The following is a 14050-nucleotide window of genomic DNA, read 5'->3' as shown; positions in this document are numbered from 1 at the left end:
TTTACTATTATCATTGTTATTAATATTATTATCGTATCATTGGCGCCAATGCCATCATCATTATTATCATATTTATAATTCAGATTACTATTTAGAATAATTAGGTTTCCAAATTCCTTTAAAATCATCTTTAGGATGGGACGCCAAATGGGGATTCCGTGTTTGAGATGTATCGAGCACGTTATAACAGCCTCATTACAGGTTTGCGTAGCAAAACCTTTGTTGAAGCCGTTGGCATGTGTGGTGGCGGCCATCTTGATTTTGTGATGTCACGGGATAGCCATATCGTTTCATTGGGAGGGGTGTTTTTTTTTGGGATTCGTTAGCGTTCTTTCTTTTTTCAACAATTCGGCACACAACTATCACAACCTCAACTCAAATAAAAAGAAAAATTCATTACTAATTCATATTCAAAAAAGACCCCGTAATCGCTAAATTAACATAGCAAACCTGAAGTATATGTAGCACAAATACTTAACTATAGTTACTCAATTGTACTAAATCAACAAGTTGAATAAACACGGTTGATATTATCCTGACATAAGAAGATAGCTACTTCAGCGTTTTGTTTGGAAATGAGTAATAGCGTTGTAGCTTGGCTTGTTTTCGACTTATCACAACAAATTATGTTTATGGTTAATTCATATTTTATGTTTAATCTTAGTATCTTCTATTTACTTTGATGGTAAAAATGTATCAATAAGAAAATCGATTAAAAGTTGAGTTGAATATAACATATGATGCTGCATCCTATGTGTAGTACCACCAAGTATCAGTAAGAGGCGCTTTAGAATAGATCAGAGACGATAAAACATTGCTGTTAACGTGTCTTACATGTCACTGAGAATGGTGTTCGTACGAATTCGTTACAATAGACATCATAACACAATGTTTGTGTATTTTACATTAGTTATAGACTCTATCATACCCCTTGATTTGCCATTAAAAGAAAGTATAAATCGACTCACAACAACAACGATACAATACCTGAATAATTGTCTAGCAAGTCAGGCATACGTGTAAATCAAGTGAGCAGAACAATGCTGTTTCTTTTATTTGTAAGCTCTTTAACTCGCTCTAACTGATGGTTAATACAACCCCATGTACCCCACAGAATACGTCCATTGTCATGAGATCTGACCAGACCGATTTCTTACCCCGTTCTAAAGAAAACTCGCACGTTTCGAGCTTTGTACTGACATAGTACCCTCTCTTCTGAAGGTATTGTTGCACCAACGCAACTCTAACAGGTAGATCAGCGGGGCAAAACGGCTCAATGTAGTCACAGTTGTCACCTTGTATGCACTCGTGTGTCTGCCAAAACGTGTTCTCGAGAAATCTCGCGGGAACGACGTTGGGCACTACGTCACCGACTTTACTTCTAGCCTTCCAACCGCTGTCCATCAACAGTGCTACTTTTGAAGTACCGGTAATGACTGGAGGTACAGCTTTGAGAACTCTCTCTGCTAACGCCTCGATGTCTTGATACTTGAAGAGTTGCTCCTTAGAGGCTATCTCCTCGCGGACGTCTTTGAAGTGTGCGAGCTTGTCTGAAAGAACCTGAAGACCGAAGTACTGCGCTTCCACGTACACCTCCCGGGCATGGTCAGGGGGTGGCAGCTTAGCGTGTCTCAGGAACTCCAGAATGTGCGCGAAGGCGCTTCCATCCCTGCAACAACAACATTGATTATTTTAAATATCATAAACAAATTTTATTGTAAATTCATGCCCAAAGGCTAATTAAAAAAATAACAAAGCCTTTGCTATTCATGAATTAACAAATTGTGTAACTTGTTCTGATAGCTCAAAAAGCGCAATATGGTATCATCACTGCTCACGTTTTTAGCAAAGAATGTCACCTCTATTCCTTTTTATTTACCTATTCATATTTAGGGTAGTCCCTTCAGTTAATCCAATAACTGATTTCCTTGAAATTACAAATGATAACTAAAGGTCATAGCATAAAATGATAATAAACATAGGAATAATACAGAACAAACTCGATATGGCAAACAATGGCACTGAAATCATCAAACAAAAGTAAACAAATGATGTTGAGAGGGTCAGAGGTCATAGCAGTAACATAGGAGAAATATAATCATATAATCAAAATAAACTTAACGGACAAAAGTAACTAAGCAACATAATTGGTTCCTTCTTGATACGTATGTTGGCTCTTTTACCTGCAGAGGTTTGACAGCTAAGGTTATCACCTTAAGCTCCAGCATACAGTGCTTCAAGACCCCAGCCAGAAAGGACTTATACAATCCCGTGCCCGAGCGGGGTTCGAGCCTCAACGAATTTGCACTCTGCGTTAACTTTCTTCTTTCTTTGTGTTCTTTCACTTGTTACTGTCTTAAATCTAAGTACGTATACCATCGGTCATTGCACAGCAGAAAAGCGCTCGATGTTTTTTTTTAAATGTGCGTTCCAATAGTCAGTACACAGCAAGGCAATAGTACATGTAAAAGGGTTCTTTTTCTTTCTTACTACTCCTATCCGTGACCCCTCCACTTCGACCTTTTTGAAAAGCGGCCATGTAGCCGAACAAGCATTTCGAAGAAAAATAACGGTTTTGACCTGACTTAGTAATGTTTTTTTTGTTTTTTTATTGGTCAGAAAGTACCCGTAATGGCAGCCTTTCTAGCACTGAATTGATGCAGGGTTTACAGGTTTCACATAATACATGTATACATATTTTATCCAAACTTGCATTTTGTGGAACTGTCACAAGGGTCTGGGCCGTTGCCATTCGGCACCACCAGGTGACCTCAATACGACCTTTCCCAACCGAAGTCAGGTACTCATTTACACCTGGGTGGAGTGAGGAAAGTCGAGTTAAGTGCCATTCCTAAGGGCTCAAGATCGGTGACATGACAGGATTCGAACCCGGGACCACTTGGTTCTGAGCCGAACGCTCTGCCGTTGCGCCACACGACCCCACTTGACTTGATAAATATAACGTCCCCTAACCTATCGATGAAGTAACAGCCATCCTTGTCCCTCTCCACCTGGTGACGACCACTGAACATGGCGGCCAACATGGAGTCTTCATGCCTCAGTAGGGTCGACAGGAACGTGGAGAAATGGCGACCTCCAACGTTGAGCGGGACCACATTCGGGATCTGCGTGCAGGACAACGTTAAAATGTCACTGAATAGTACTCTCCAAGCAGAGGTAAGATGCGGGGTATTTTCGACGTATTTTCGCGGTATTTTGTACGTCTTTCTACTTTTTCGTTTTTATTTGGATCTCCCTAAAAACGAAAAAGGAGAAAGACGTCCAAAATACCGCGAAAATACGTCGAAAATACCCCGAATCTTACCTCTGCTTGGAGAGTAACTGAATAGGTCTCTACCAGACTATCTACCTCTGCTACAGTAGAAGCCGATTAAATGCACAACGGATTAACGCACACTCCATTTAAGTGCACGGAATCCCAAAATCCCAAACCGGTTCCTATTCAATCCATTGTTAGTGACTCCGCATATCTGCACGGCGCATTGTCACCAATACCGGATAACTGCACCAAAATGTGTCAAACATCGTCGAAAGGTTAGCTAAAAAGGTGCGCTAAAATCGACAAACGCGGTACAAATGAGCCGATAACAACCGCTTGCACTACCGCCAATATGTTTGAAATTGTTTTCAAGAACAAAAGAAGGTGTTCCCCATTTACAATTACGTTCATAGCGATCGTATGGGAGGTCCCGTGCGGGTCACTGGGCGTGTATACGCACGCCTGCCAAAGCGGTCCAGCTGGGCAACTTCGCATTATTGTACCACCCGGATAATTGCACCAAATACGCTGACAAATGGGATGTGCATTTAAGCGGGTTCTTATATAAGGAGAATAACTTGCCGGGGGGGGGGGGGGCACCATGGGGTCTCGTGGAAATGTTAACCTCCTTTAACAATAATCCGCCAGGTTACATAAATCCGCCACTTTGAAAAACAGTGTGTTTGGTAGATCTCTAGTGCAGCACCCCCAGGTATGCACAGTTTAGATATATATGAGTGCATGATTCAATGCAGATGGGGACGTGGGGTTGGAGATCTGTTTGGACGTATCTTTTCAGGGTGGCGGAATTAGTAGATGTTGGCTATAGAAAAAAAAAGATGACAAAGTAGAAAGCCCGACAAAAACGCCTAAAAACACGTCAAAAACCAGCCGAAACCCATGCTCTACTTGGAGAGTAGGGAAACGGGACATATCCCATGATCGGATATACATAATTTTGAAGTTCGTAGAGCAATCACTAAGATAAGAATATGTATTCATAGATTAAACGTGGAAATCGGAAGATACCATAACATTCCCCGTGACCAAATTGAATTGAAGATGAACAACACTTTATCCTAGATTGTCCACGATATCATGATAAACGCTCAAAGCTGTTCAACCTTCTGTCCGCTTGTTCAACAGAATTTGATACATTCCAGTCTATAGATAAATTCAAATACATTCTAGAAGGAGACAACCCTTACTACATGTACAAATAGGTAAATATATCAAAGAATGTTTAGATCTTAGAACTAGTAGTGTACGTGATACGTTAAACTCGACATGTTGAAGTATTCATATACTTGTACTTAGGTTAATCATTTTGTATACCATTGTTTGTTGTTTGCATGTATAGTTGTATAAGACCTTGCGAAAGTCGCTGTACTTTCGCCGTGTTGATAAAGATTTCCATTATGTAAAGGCGGTAAAATGATAGCATTTTCTCACAGACTCTGCAAAACGAGATCTAAGTTTGCACACATGTATGTATGCACAGATACAGTATTAGGAAAACAAATTTGATTTTGGAAGTTTTCGAAAAATAGTCAATGAAAATGTGATCTACACGTAGACCTAATACAGTTCAGTAATGCATGTAACGTTACCTGGTTTTCCATGATGGCCTATTTCCTTCTGCTCAGCTGTGGTGATCAGTGCTCTTTAGGTCGAACTCCAAAATGAAACCAATTCCTCAACGGAGTCACATCTGCAAAAACAAAACACTTGTCATGCCAGGAACTAAATCACAAATGAGACACACACAGGCTTTGTTATTACCACTGTTATCATAGCCTGGGCCTGGGGTAGCGACGTTGGGCGCGGACCTAAGCTAATAAGGCTGGACTCAAGACTGTACTGTTATTACAACCCTATCAAAGACAGTGATCATGCAACATTGATTAGCTGTTTGGTGCATTAAAAAAAACAGGAATTATGTGGGCGGGCCAGTGAAAACAGAGGAGTGCGCGACATCCATGAATGAGATACGTGTAATAGAATATCATCCCGTTGCCACAATACTGTACTGCAATATTTAGTAGTAGCTGCGCAACTGGTTGTAGCTCACCGAAAGTGGATATTGTTGGCAATCGCTGGTTGTAACGGCCTCTACTTGACGACTGAATGGATAGAAGACTTTCAAATGAATGTCCTCAGTAGACCATCATAAGCACATATGCTTCTTGTCCAATGCTCAAGTAGCTGTGTGTACTTAAAATTAAGCGGCCCAACCAGCTTAGTTAGCTATAGGATCCTATATATAGGCCGCTCTGATACAACTGAACCATCTGCCCTATATTTTGAGAGTGGCTCTCATCTAATACTTAGCCTTTTCAGTCCAGGCTACGTGGATCACTGGAAAAATTGTAGGAATTGACCAAATAGAGTGAATAGTATGCCAATTACTACAAAATTTCCAGCGCTACTGTATTGTCGCAAATAGGTGCGGGGGAGCCTTGATTGCGTCATGTAAACACTAGGGGTCACGTAAACATTGGGGGTCACGTAAACACCAGGGGTCATGTAAACACATGTCAATCATCAACACTGAAATGTATCGGGACGGTTCAGTGCTGATGCGTTACGGATCAAATCTCCGCGGTTTACTCCACGTTATCATAACACCATTGCACATTACGTCGTGGGCATTCCGAATTAGGTCATTCAGTAAACCAAGCAAAATAGGATGGGTGTATAGAGTGAAATCAATTGAGTGTGGCAAAAATTATATTTCCCTTAGGATTAGTAAACGAATGGTTTATTTTCACGGTTACAATGTTTTGATGCACTAGCATCCCACGTTTTGTGCCGTGTGTACAAAAATGTAGCACTGAAAAATAAACTCCCAGTTTGTTTTCCTTATAGAACCATAGCCCTCCCCACTAGCTCCCGACATGGCTACTCTCTTGCTCAATGATGTACGTTTCTTTAATTAAGAAGAAAACATGCATTCACGCCCACAGCCTCAATTCATTTCACAAGATACCAAGACAGAATAAGGTACATACATACATGTACTCCGTAACAGCTAAATACCTCATCGACAGCATGTTGCATGCAGTACCGTTACACATAGTCCCAGCTTCGGCCTTGTTTATCTGGCATCCCTTACCGTTTACTCCCCTGGGACTATCACTGTGATCGATTGCATAGTCTCCCCAGCAGCCCTTTTTGTGTAGCTCCTTTACAGACCACAGAGTAGAAGCGCAGAAACTGTCTCCTCCAGCATTTATATAGCCTGGAAACCATACCATCGGGGGCTCCTCGGTATCTCTACGGCGCTGCGAGTGACCCCGCCCGCGCCCAACCAGCTTAGTCCGCTCGGGGTGTGTTTACGGCCTTGGGTTAGATTACGTCGCCACCGGCAGCCAAAGTAGAAAGGCTATCAGAAACGGTTTCACAATAAAGCAGAATGGGCCCGGTAAAACACCCCTAAGCCAACCACTAGACACTGGGACCAGGCTAGCATCTATTAGAACCTAGCCTGGGAACCAGACTGTTTTCAGGGTCTAACTCCTCGCCTCGCCACCTAGCCCCCACCCCCCACCCCCCCGTGAGTTATAGAAATCGGAGATCCAGGCTACAAAAACGTATTGCTCTACTGAAGTTGCACCTTACGTCACGAAATGGCGGGCTAAAATGTGCACAACGCCCTGGTAATAGCGGTATCCAACAACGCAAACAACATCAGATCTAGCGGGTTCACGCACTATACAGCACGAGTTCCTCAATACTTACTATAATGTCGATCCCGATGTATTTTCACACTTCCCCGGCCCGTTATGGCGATCCTTTTCACCTCAGGTGCAGAGTCCTTAGGGGGGATCTTGCATTGTTACATTGATGGGCTTAGGCACCGGTAATCTTATCAACAGGCTCCGCTAGGATTGGGCTGTTTGTAGAGGGGATCTTTTGTCAACCCTCCAACAGAAGAGCCACGCCCCCAGATGACTTCAGCTGGATGGACTCACCCAAATGAGTCTTGAAACGGGGGTCGAGATTCAATTGTTTTAATATTGAATATCCTCATTTTCAGCCTCTACTTTGTATGGTATTAATGAAAGAGTTCTAAATGATCCATGACGTTTATTATCTTTTTATATCACGGAGTGTATATATGGTGTGAGCGGTAAATAACAATATTGGCATTGGATTGGCCAATACGATATTGTTCGTGTTTGAGTTTGAGTGGCGTCTAAACGGCATGCAGGTTAACTTCTTGTAGACAGATGTCGCTTTTGTCTAACCAAGTACCTCTAGACAGGCCGGCGATTTTGCTGTCGACGTCCGTGGGTATTCATATGAATGCACTTTGGTAAATTGTCGCCAAGCGGCGCTTTTCAACAGGCCACAATTTTTTGCTATTTTGTTAATTTTCAAGATGCCGATATACACTTAACATTAAAACATTAAAGCTTAGCAGTTTTCAGCAAAATCATACAATTGTGCTTCACAAGTCTATACACAGAAACGTAGCAGAAGGTCAACCCATGGATATATTGACAATTTTTCACGGTTCTGTAAAAAAAAAAAACACCCTTATACTCATTGATTTACAAAACCAATACAATAAAGCTATTCACGTGCCTACGTTGCCTGTGTTCGACGACAATGCTGGAGCCTCAAACTGCTTTAAACAGTCCTTCATGGTAGATTCCACGCACCAGCACGCGCCAAAAATGTCTGCATCTGGTTTCTATCTGTACGCCATGACCTTAGTGACATCTCAGGGGTATGACGTCATTTTCGTAAATTGAACTTGACCCTAAGCAAACAAAAGACGCTAGCTATAGAGAGAGAGGCTGTCCCAGACGGGCACCTCACCTTACTTCAGCACAGCAGCCTACAGAACCAAACAGTCTCATTCGGTCGTCAACCTTGTCGTTGGTTTTCTCGTTAAGTTACAAATGTGTGTAGTACTGTGTACATTTATGCTTGTGATGGACCCGAGTGCACATCCCTTGGTGAGTGCCATACGTTTTCTATATCTTATTTGTTAGACGCTATATCTCTTACACCATGGATATGTTTACGGAATACCTTTTAGATATCTCTTACTCTTCTCATGTACATTCGCTTAGATGTCAAAAAAACACAACAGGGAAACGCCTTCAGCTTGAATTGAATATAAGGCACGCCGGTCCGTCCCTTTCTTTCAATGTGTCGAGCCATGTACAATGTGTCTTTCCTAGCTCCGTTGGTCGTCTTCTTGACCGAAATGCAAATACTATCATACCTTCGGTATTTTTCTTTTCTTAAAATTACAGTATGGACAATTGTTGTCATCATTATTGAAAAGATATATAAATCATTCATCGAATTGTTTTATTTCGTACAAGATATGGTCAGATTTTCATAAATTAAACCATCATCATGGCTCTTATTCACAATGGTAGTAAAAGAATAGAAAGATAATAAAATAGTGCAATACTGTCCAATATTGTCCGTCAACGTAGGTATACTATACAATATCGTATACGATACACCTAAGAAACAATCCTTTTGAGTCAGCAAGGCCACTACGATTCTTTTCTCAACTTCATTCTATAAGTGTTGGTATAAATGTCTAACTGTATGTTATAGACTTTACTGTGTATTTTTGCAACGCTTATAGCAGGTTTCTAATTAAAATCAATTGTTTCCCTTGATCAATAACCCGAGATCTATAATATGTCGAACACTTATAGCTGGTTTTTAAGTTAGTTGTTTCTCTTTATTAGTAACAAAGAGTCTATAACTGTCTGTCACAGTCTTCGCTATGAACTACTGAACTACAGTATTTGTAACACTGGTTCCTAGATCAGTCGTTTCCCTTTATCGGTGACCAGTTAAACAACTTTGGGTCATAAAAGTTCAAGGGTAATGTCTGGTTCAAAGTCGGGCAAATCATGCATGCGGGTTTTTTACTTCGATCAATATGTCAAAAACATCTGCTAAACTGTTCTTTACCGGCAACATCTGCCTTGAACATTTCCTTTTATCTAAGACTTAAATCGTTTCGTCAGTGACAGACGCTTGTTCCATCCTGTCGATTCTAAATCTGCTTACACGGAATCTCTAGAACAGTTTAGTACCCCTTTCAATGCGAAGCACCTTTGATCAAAGCTAATGATATTCAAATGATGATACCTATATTAACGCAACCTTGGGTTCAAACAGCTGTTCGTGTAACAAGTTCAAGAGTAAAGCCTAGTTCAAAGGCAGACAATTCATGCATGTAATTTTTGTAGTCATTGTCAGTGCTGTTCTTCCTATATGCCCTTTTGTTTTGTAAGATATAGGAGACATGCGTGTGAGATTTAGAAAATATCAATACTGTAAATGCAGAAATATTTGCGGTGGATTTATGTTCGCGGTGTTTGCGGTGAACTTTCAGCGTGAACATAAAACTTTTTGCTCACCTATGACTGTAGCGCTACTATTGTTTCAAACGCGAACTTAAACCCACCGCAAACACTCCATTTTCTCCCTACCGCGAAATAAAAACCACGCGAACTTAGATGCATCGAACAGTACATCTTTCAAGAAGTAAAAGAAAGTCACCAGAGTCAAGGTCAACTTGACGTTCCTTGAAGGATCAGATCAGTTTCTGATCTTTATTTGTTTTGGCCGCTGCTTGGTGCGCTTCATTGGGTCGGGTTTAAACTACAGGCCATTGATCTTTGTAAGGCCACGGCATGTACATTTTATGGATGCCACTACCTGCAGACGCCAATTTTCAAGCGGATGGGTAGAAAAAAATAAGATGGCTAGATTTTCTACGTAGACACAATAAATGTTGTAACAAGAATTGAAGCGACAAAATATGGTATTACGGTCTTTTATTTCTGTATTCAAGAAGTGCACAACGTTACGCTAGTGTAGCGTCACTTTGTAATTTGGCGACACTAATGGCTACTACAGTTGTGCCATATTTTTCAAACACTGTAGTTTTCCTTCTACAACTACAGTCATAAGATATTAGTCACTACCTCATTACTGTCTAGATCTCTTCTACATGTACAATCAAGGCTACAACACATATTTTCCAATTTTGGTAACGTTACTTTCTCGTCATGTCTTGTAACCATCTCTGGAGGGGGGGGGAGGAATTAAAGGTTTGCGTAGTAAAACCTTTGTTGGATCCGTTGGCATGTGTGGTGGCCGCAATCTTGATTTTGTGACGTCACAGGGTCGCCATGCCATTTCATTGGGAGGGGTGTTTTTTGGGGTCGCTAGCATTCTCTCTATTTTTAACAAATCGGCACACAACTATCACACATTCAACGCAAATATAAAGAAAAAATTCAAGCAAATTCATATTCATTAAAAGACCCCGTAATCGCTAAACTAACATAGCAAACCTGAAGTATAAGTAGCACAAATACTTAACTATAGTTTCTCGTTGTTTTGGCCCAAAACCAGGCGAAAATTGATAAGCACACAGATGTAATCCAAAAGATTCCCTTGCTGTGGCCTAAGGACGGTAATGGTACGCGTTTTAGCGCTTCTTTTCATCACTTAACTGGCATGATCTTCTCACTGAAGTCTGCGACATCTGGAGGTCGTTTACGAGGCATACTGTAAATGGATTTAAGTTCGCGTGGTTTTATTTCGCGCTAAGGCGAAAATGGAGTGTTCGGTGGTTTTACGTTCGCGGCAGCACCATAGTTACACACTGCTACAGTATTGGACAAATATGTTTGCGGTTGCTTTAAGTTTACGGTAAAACGGTCGCCGCAAAAACCACCGCGAACATAAAGCCACCGCGAACATTTCTGCATTTACAGTAGTATACAGAGATTTGGTCTAGTGCTCAGAAATTCTGCTTCAGAATCGTAAAATTTCGGGGCTGAAATTCCGATCAAGCCATCAATGCTCTTGGTCCGGTTTTATACACTACACAATAAACTACACGTTTGACTTGTCATTTCTTTAAGGGTGCGAAACCACTGTTTTCAAGTTTTAAGTTTTAAAATCATATTTTTGATAAGGAAGGGATAGCTGAAGGCTAAAAAGCTATCATATAGCAAATAATCTGTAACTAATTGAACGTCGCTGGTTTTATGCCAGTTAAGAAAATTTAAATGAGAATCCTTCACAGAACTTGACGTCATAGCTAAGACTCCAGGTCAAGGTTAGGTGACCAAGGTTAATCTAATTTCGGGATAAATGGTAACAGTTGGTACAAACGTCAAGTAGCATAGATCAATGGCTGAACAGCATCTGGGAATGGTTTAGTCAGCCGGGAGACAATTCAACCAACGGGAAGCTGAGGAGTAAGGGTTTTTTACGTAAGCTCACTCGCTCACTCACTCACTCATGACCCATGACCGCAGTGCTTGTAGGGTCGTCATGACAGCCAGCAGCAATTATCCGTGCCCATCCTGTTCTGTCCTCGGCCTCTCTGATCAGTTTTGCTGTGCTCAGGCCAGTCCATGTCTTGATGTTATCCAGCCAGGTCTTCTTGTTTTCTTGACAAAAGCAAGTCCTCGAAAGTCGTCAAATTATAGCTACGTTTTGGGTGACTAAAAAAGCTGTAACGTTTTGTAACATAAATTCGGGATTTTTCCGATAATGGTTGACTGAAATCAATCTAGCAGAAAAATGAACCATCCTTTTTTTCTATTATTCTGTCAGTATAATGTACTATCTTTGCACTAATCATATATATGGTAGATTTTGTCTCTAGTCGTGCTGACACCATAATATTTCAACTTGAAACTACCGTCCGCCGCACGCACAATGACGGTGCTGTCGGACAGGGGTGAACATTAATTCGGGAGAGAAGATTCGTCTTGAATATCTTACCGCTAAATAAAAATTATACAGCAGCTATTCGTTCCATCCTTGGCTTGAGGAGAGTGCTATGGATATAGACGTGTCCAAGTAAAAAAAAAAATACACGAAAAAACGGCCGTACCGCACACATTAGGCCTTCTAACATCCCGTTTGTTGAGTCGGTAGAACGTCACTCAAAGTCGATCCCCACCGTCATGGAAATTTGTTCATTATTCATCGGGGCGTTAGCTGGATGCCGTAGAAATGGTAATACTACTATGTCCATGTGTTTCTGCTTGTACTAAGAGCAAACTTTGAGCAAAATATCGCCATCAGTCCACTATCACACACAACATTTAGACAAAAAAAGTGTTCCTCGCAAACGTTTGTCGTCTGCCGAATAGTAGGATTCTGGGTAACGAATATGGCGGCGGGAAAATTCACCGTAGTGCCGTAGCCATTGGTTGTAGCAACAAAGAGGCGTTTTGATGATTAATCACACTTAGAGTCCAGTTGTAGCTTAGCAAAAGAGATTCTAATAAGTTGTATTGTAAATAATTGTGTTGAGCAGGAAGCGGATGTGACATTTGTCTTACAAACCAGCGAACAACTATGTAATATTATTCTCCCACGAAGCCCTCAGACTGTGACAATAAGGGACGGAGAGTTTTTGACGTAGCCAACTTCTAATGCATGGTTATCGAAGCTTTTCAGACAGTGTTCTGAATACGTTAGTCTGTCAAGTTTGCCTTTCTAGCGGTATTACTGATGTTGCATCTAGCACATATCCCTAAATACCCCGTTTTCGAAAAATCCCGAATTTAAGTACCCCGCGAATTTATGTTACCCAACGTTACGTGACCCCTCCCCGCTCTCCGTGTGTGTTTGTGAGTATCTATATATATATGTGTGTGTGTGCGCGCGCGTCCGTATATATGTGTGTTTGTGTGTGTGTGTATGTTTGTGTGTGTAAGTGTGTATGTGTATATGTGTGTGTGTATGTGTGTATGCGTGTGTGTGTGTAAGTGTGTATGTATGTATGTGTGTTTGTGTGTATGTGTATATATGTATATATGTGTGTGTGTGTGTGTGCGTCTGTGTGTGTGTGTGTGTGTGTGTGTGTGTGTGTGTGTGTGTGTGTGTGTGTGTGTGTGTGTGTGTGTGTGTGCCTGTGTCTGTCTGTATGCGCATCGATGTATATTGCCCCAAAAACTTCTGCCTGGAACATAAAACCACATTTGCAGATAATATGATACTGGTAGTACGGGGTTACGCAATACAGGGTCGATGTCATTTTTGTTTTGATTCAATATACGAATTTCATACGGATACGAATGACGCCATTTTCTTCACCTGTCCAATAAGATTTGATATTCGTCCAGACCTCTGTAAACAACAACACGATGTATTTTCGGATACCCTTTCACACAGTTCTCCCTCCTGTAGACATATGGAAAACTTCTCAGCACATAGTTTGCATTGTGGTTATGTCAACACCGTTACGGCTTGTGACTTGCTTTTAACCCCGGTGCCAGGTAACACACATTCCACGTCTCTCGTTGCATCTCTAATAATGTACATGCGAAGTGTCTCTGAATCCACAAAGTGATAATATCTTACTATGGACCAAGTCCCAACCATTTAATATTTTTTTGTCTCACGGGGCAAAGGATGAGTGAACAAGACTAGAAAAGCTTTCAAAATCATCCGAAGAAAATTGAACCTGTCAATTTGAAGTAATATTCAATATTCTCTTTTTTTATTTCTGTTTCTTCACATATTTCTGAATTCATAGTTTCTAGTCTGCGCTATCAGTCATTTATCACTGAATGATCCAAAGATCTTATTCTTAGTACAGCAATAGCAGCATCACAGACAGTAATTGCCTGAACGTTATTTGGACAGGTGTACAAGAATAACATTATGTGCAAAAAGGATATAAAATGTTGTTTCTAAATGATACATAATACCCCGTTAACTATTTTGTTTCCAAAATGGTCTATTAAT

General features: G+C 41.0%; 1 protein-coding gene across 2 annotated transcripts; it reads right to left on the bottom strand.

Annotated features, from left to right (window-relative positions):
- Positions 1-479: 479 nt before the first annotated feature.
- LOC136445952 (BTB/POZ domain-containing protein KCTD6-like) lies at positions 480-6497 on the bottom strand. Of its 2 annotated transcripts, none has more exons than XM_066444190.1 (4): positions 6396-6497; positions 4891-4991; positions 2974-3125; positions 480-1669 (listed from the first exon to the last, which is right to left on the bottom strand). In XM_066444190.1, exons 2-4 carry the CDS (start codon positions 4900-4902, stop codon positions 1078-1080), a joined length of 756 nt encoding a protein of 251 aa, XP_066300287.1. In that variant the 5' UTR covers positions 4903-4991; positions 6396-6497; the 3' UTR covers positions 480-1077. The 2 variants fall into 2 exon arrangements, with proteins under 2 accessions (XP_066300287.1, XP_066300288.1); XM_066444191.1 differs by lacking the exon at positions 6396-6497 and adding an exon at positions 6320-6355.
- Between the last annotated feature and the right edge of the window lie 7553 nt (positions 6498-14050).

Source organism: Branchiostoma lanceolatum, chromosome 12 (genome assembly GCF_035083965.1).
Source record: "Branchiostoma lanceolatum isolate klBraLanc5 chromosome 12, klBraLanc5.hap2, whole genome shotgun sequence".
Taxonomy (NCBI): Eukaryota; Metazoa; Chordata; class Leptocardii; order Amphioxiformes; family Branchiostomatidae; genus Branchiostoma; species Branchiostoma lanceolatum.
The sequence above is the reverse complement of the archived record's forward strand: the minus strand, read 5'-3'. Positions and strand labels throughout refer to the sequence as shown.

What these genes read in the sequence shown, in the direction of transcription:
- LOC136445952 (XM_066444190.1), bottom strand. An exon ending in GGCTGTTACTTCATCGATAG is followed by an intron (nt 1,670 to 2,973) that starts GTTAGGGGACGT and finishes TTGTTGTTGCAG; the next exon opens with GGATGGAAGCGCCTTCGCGC.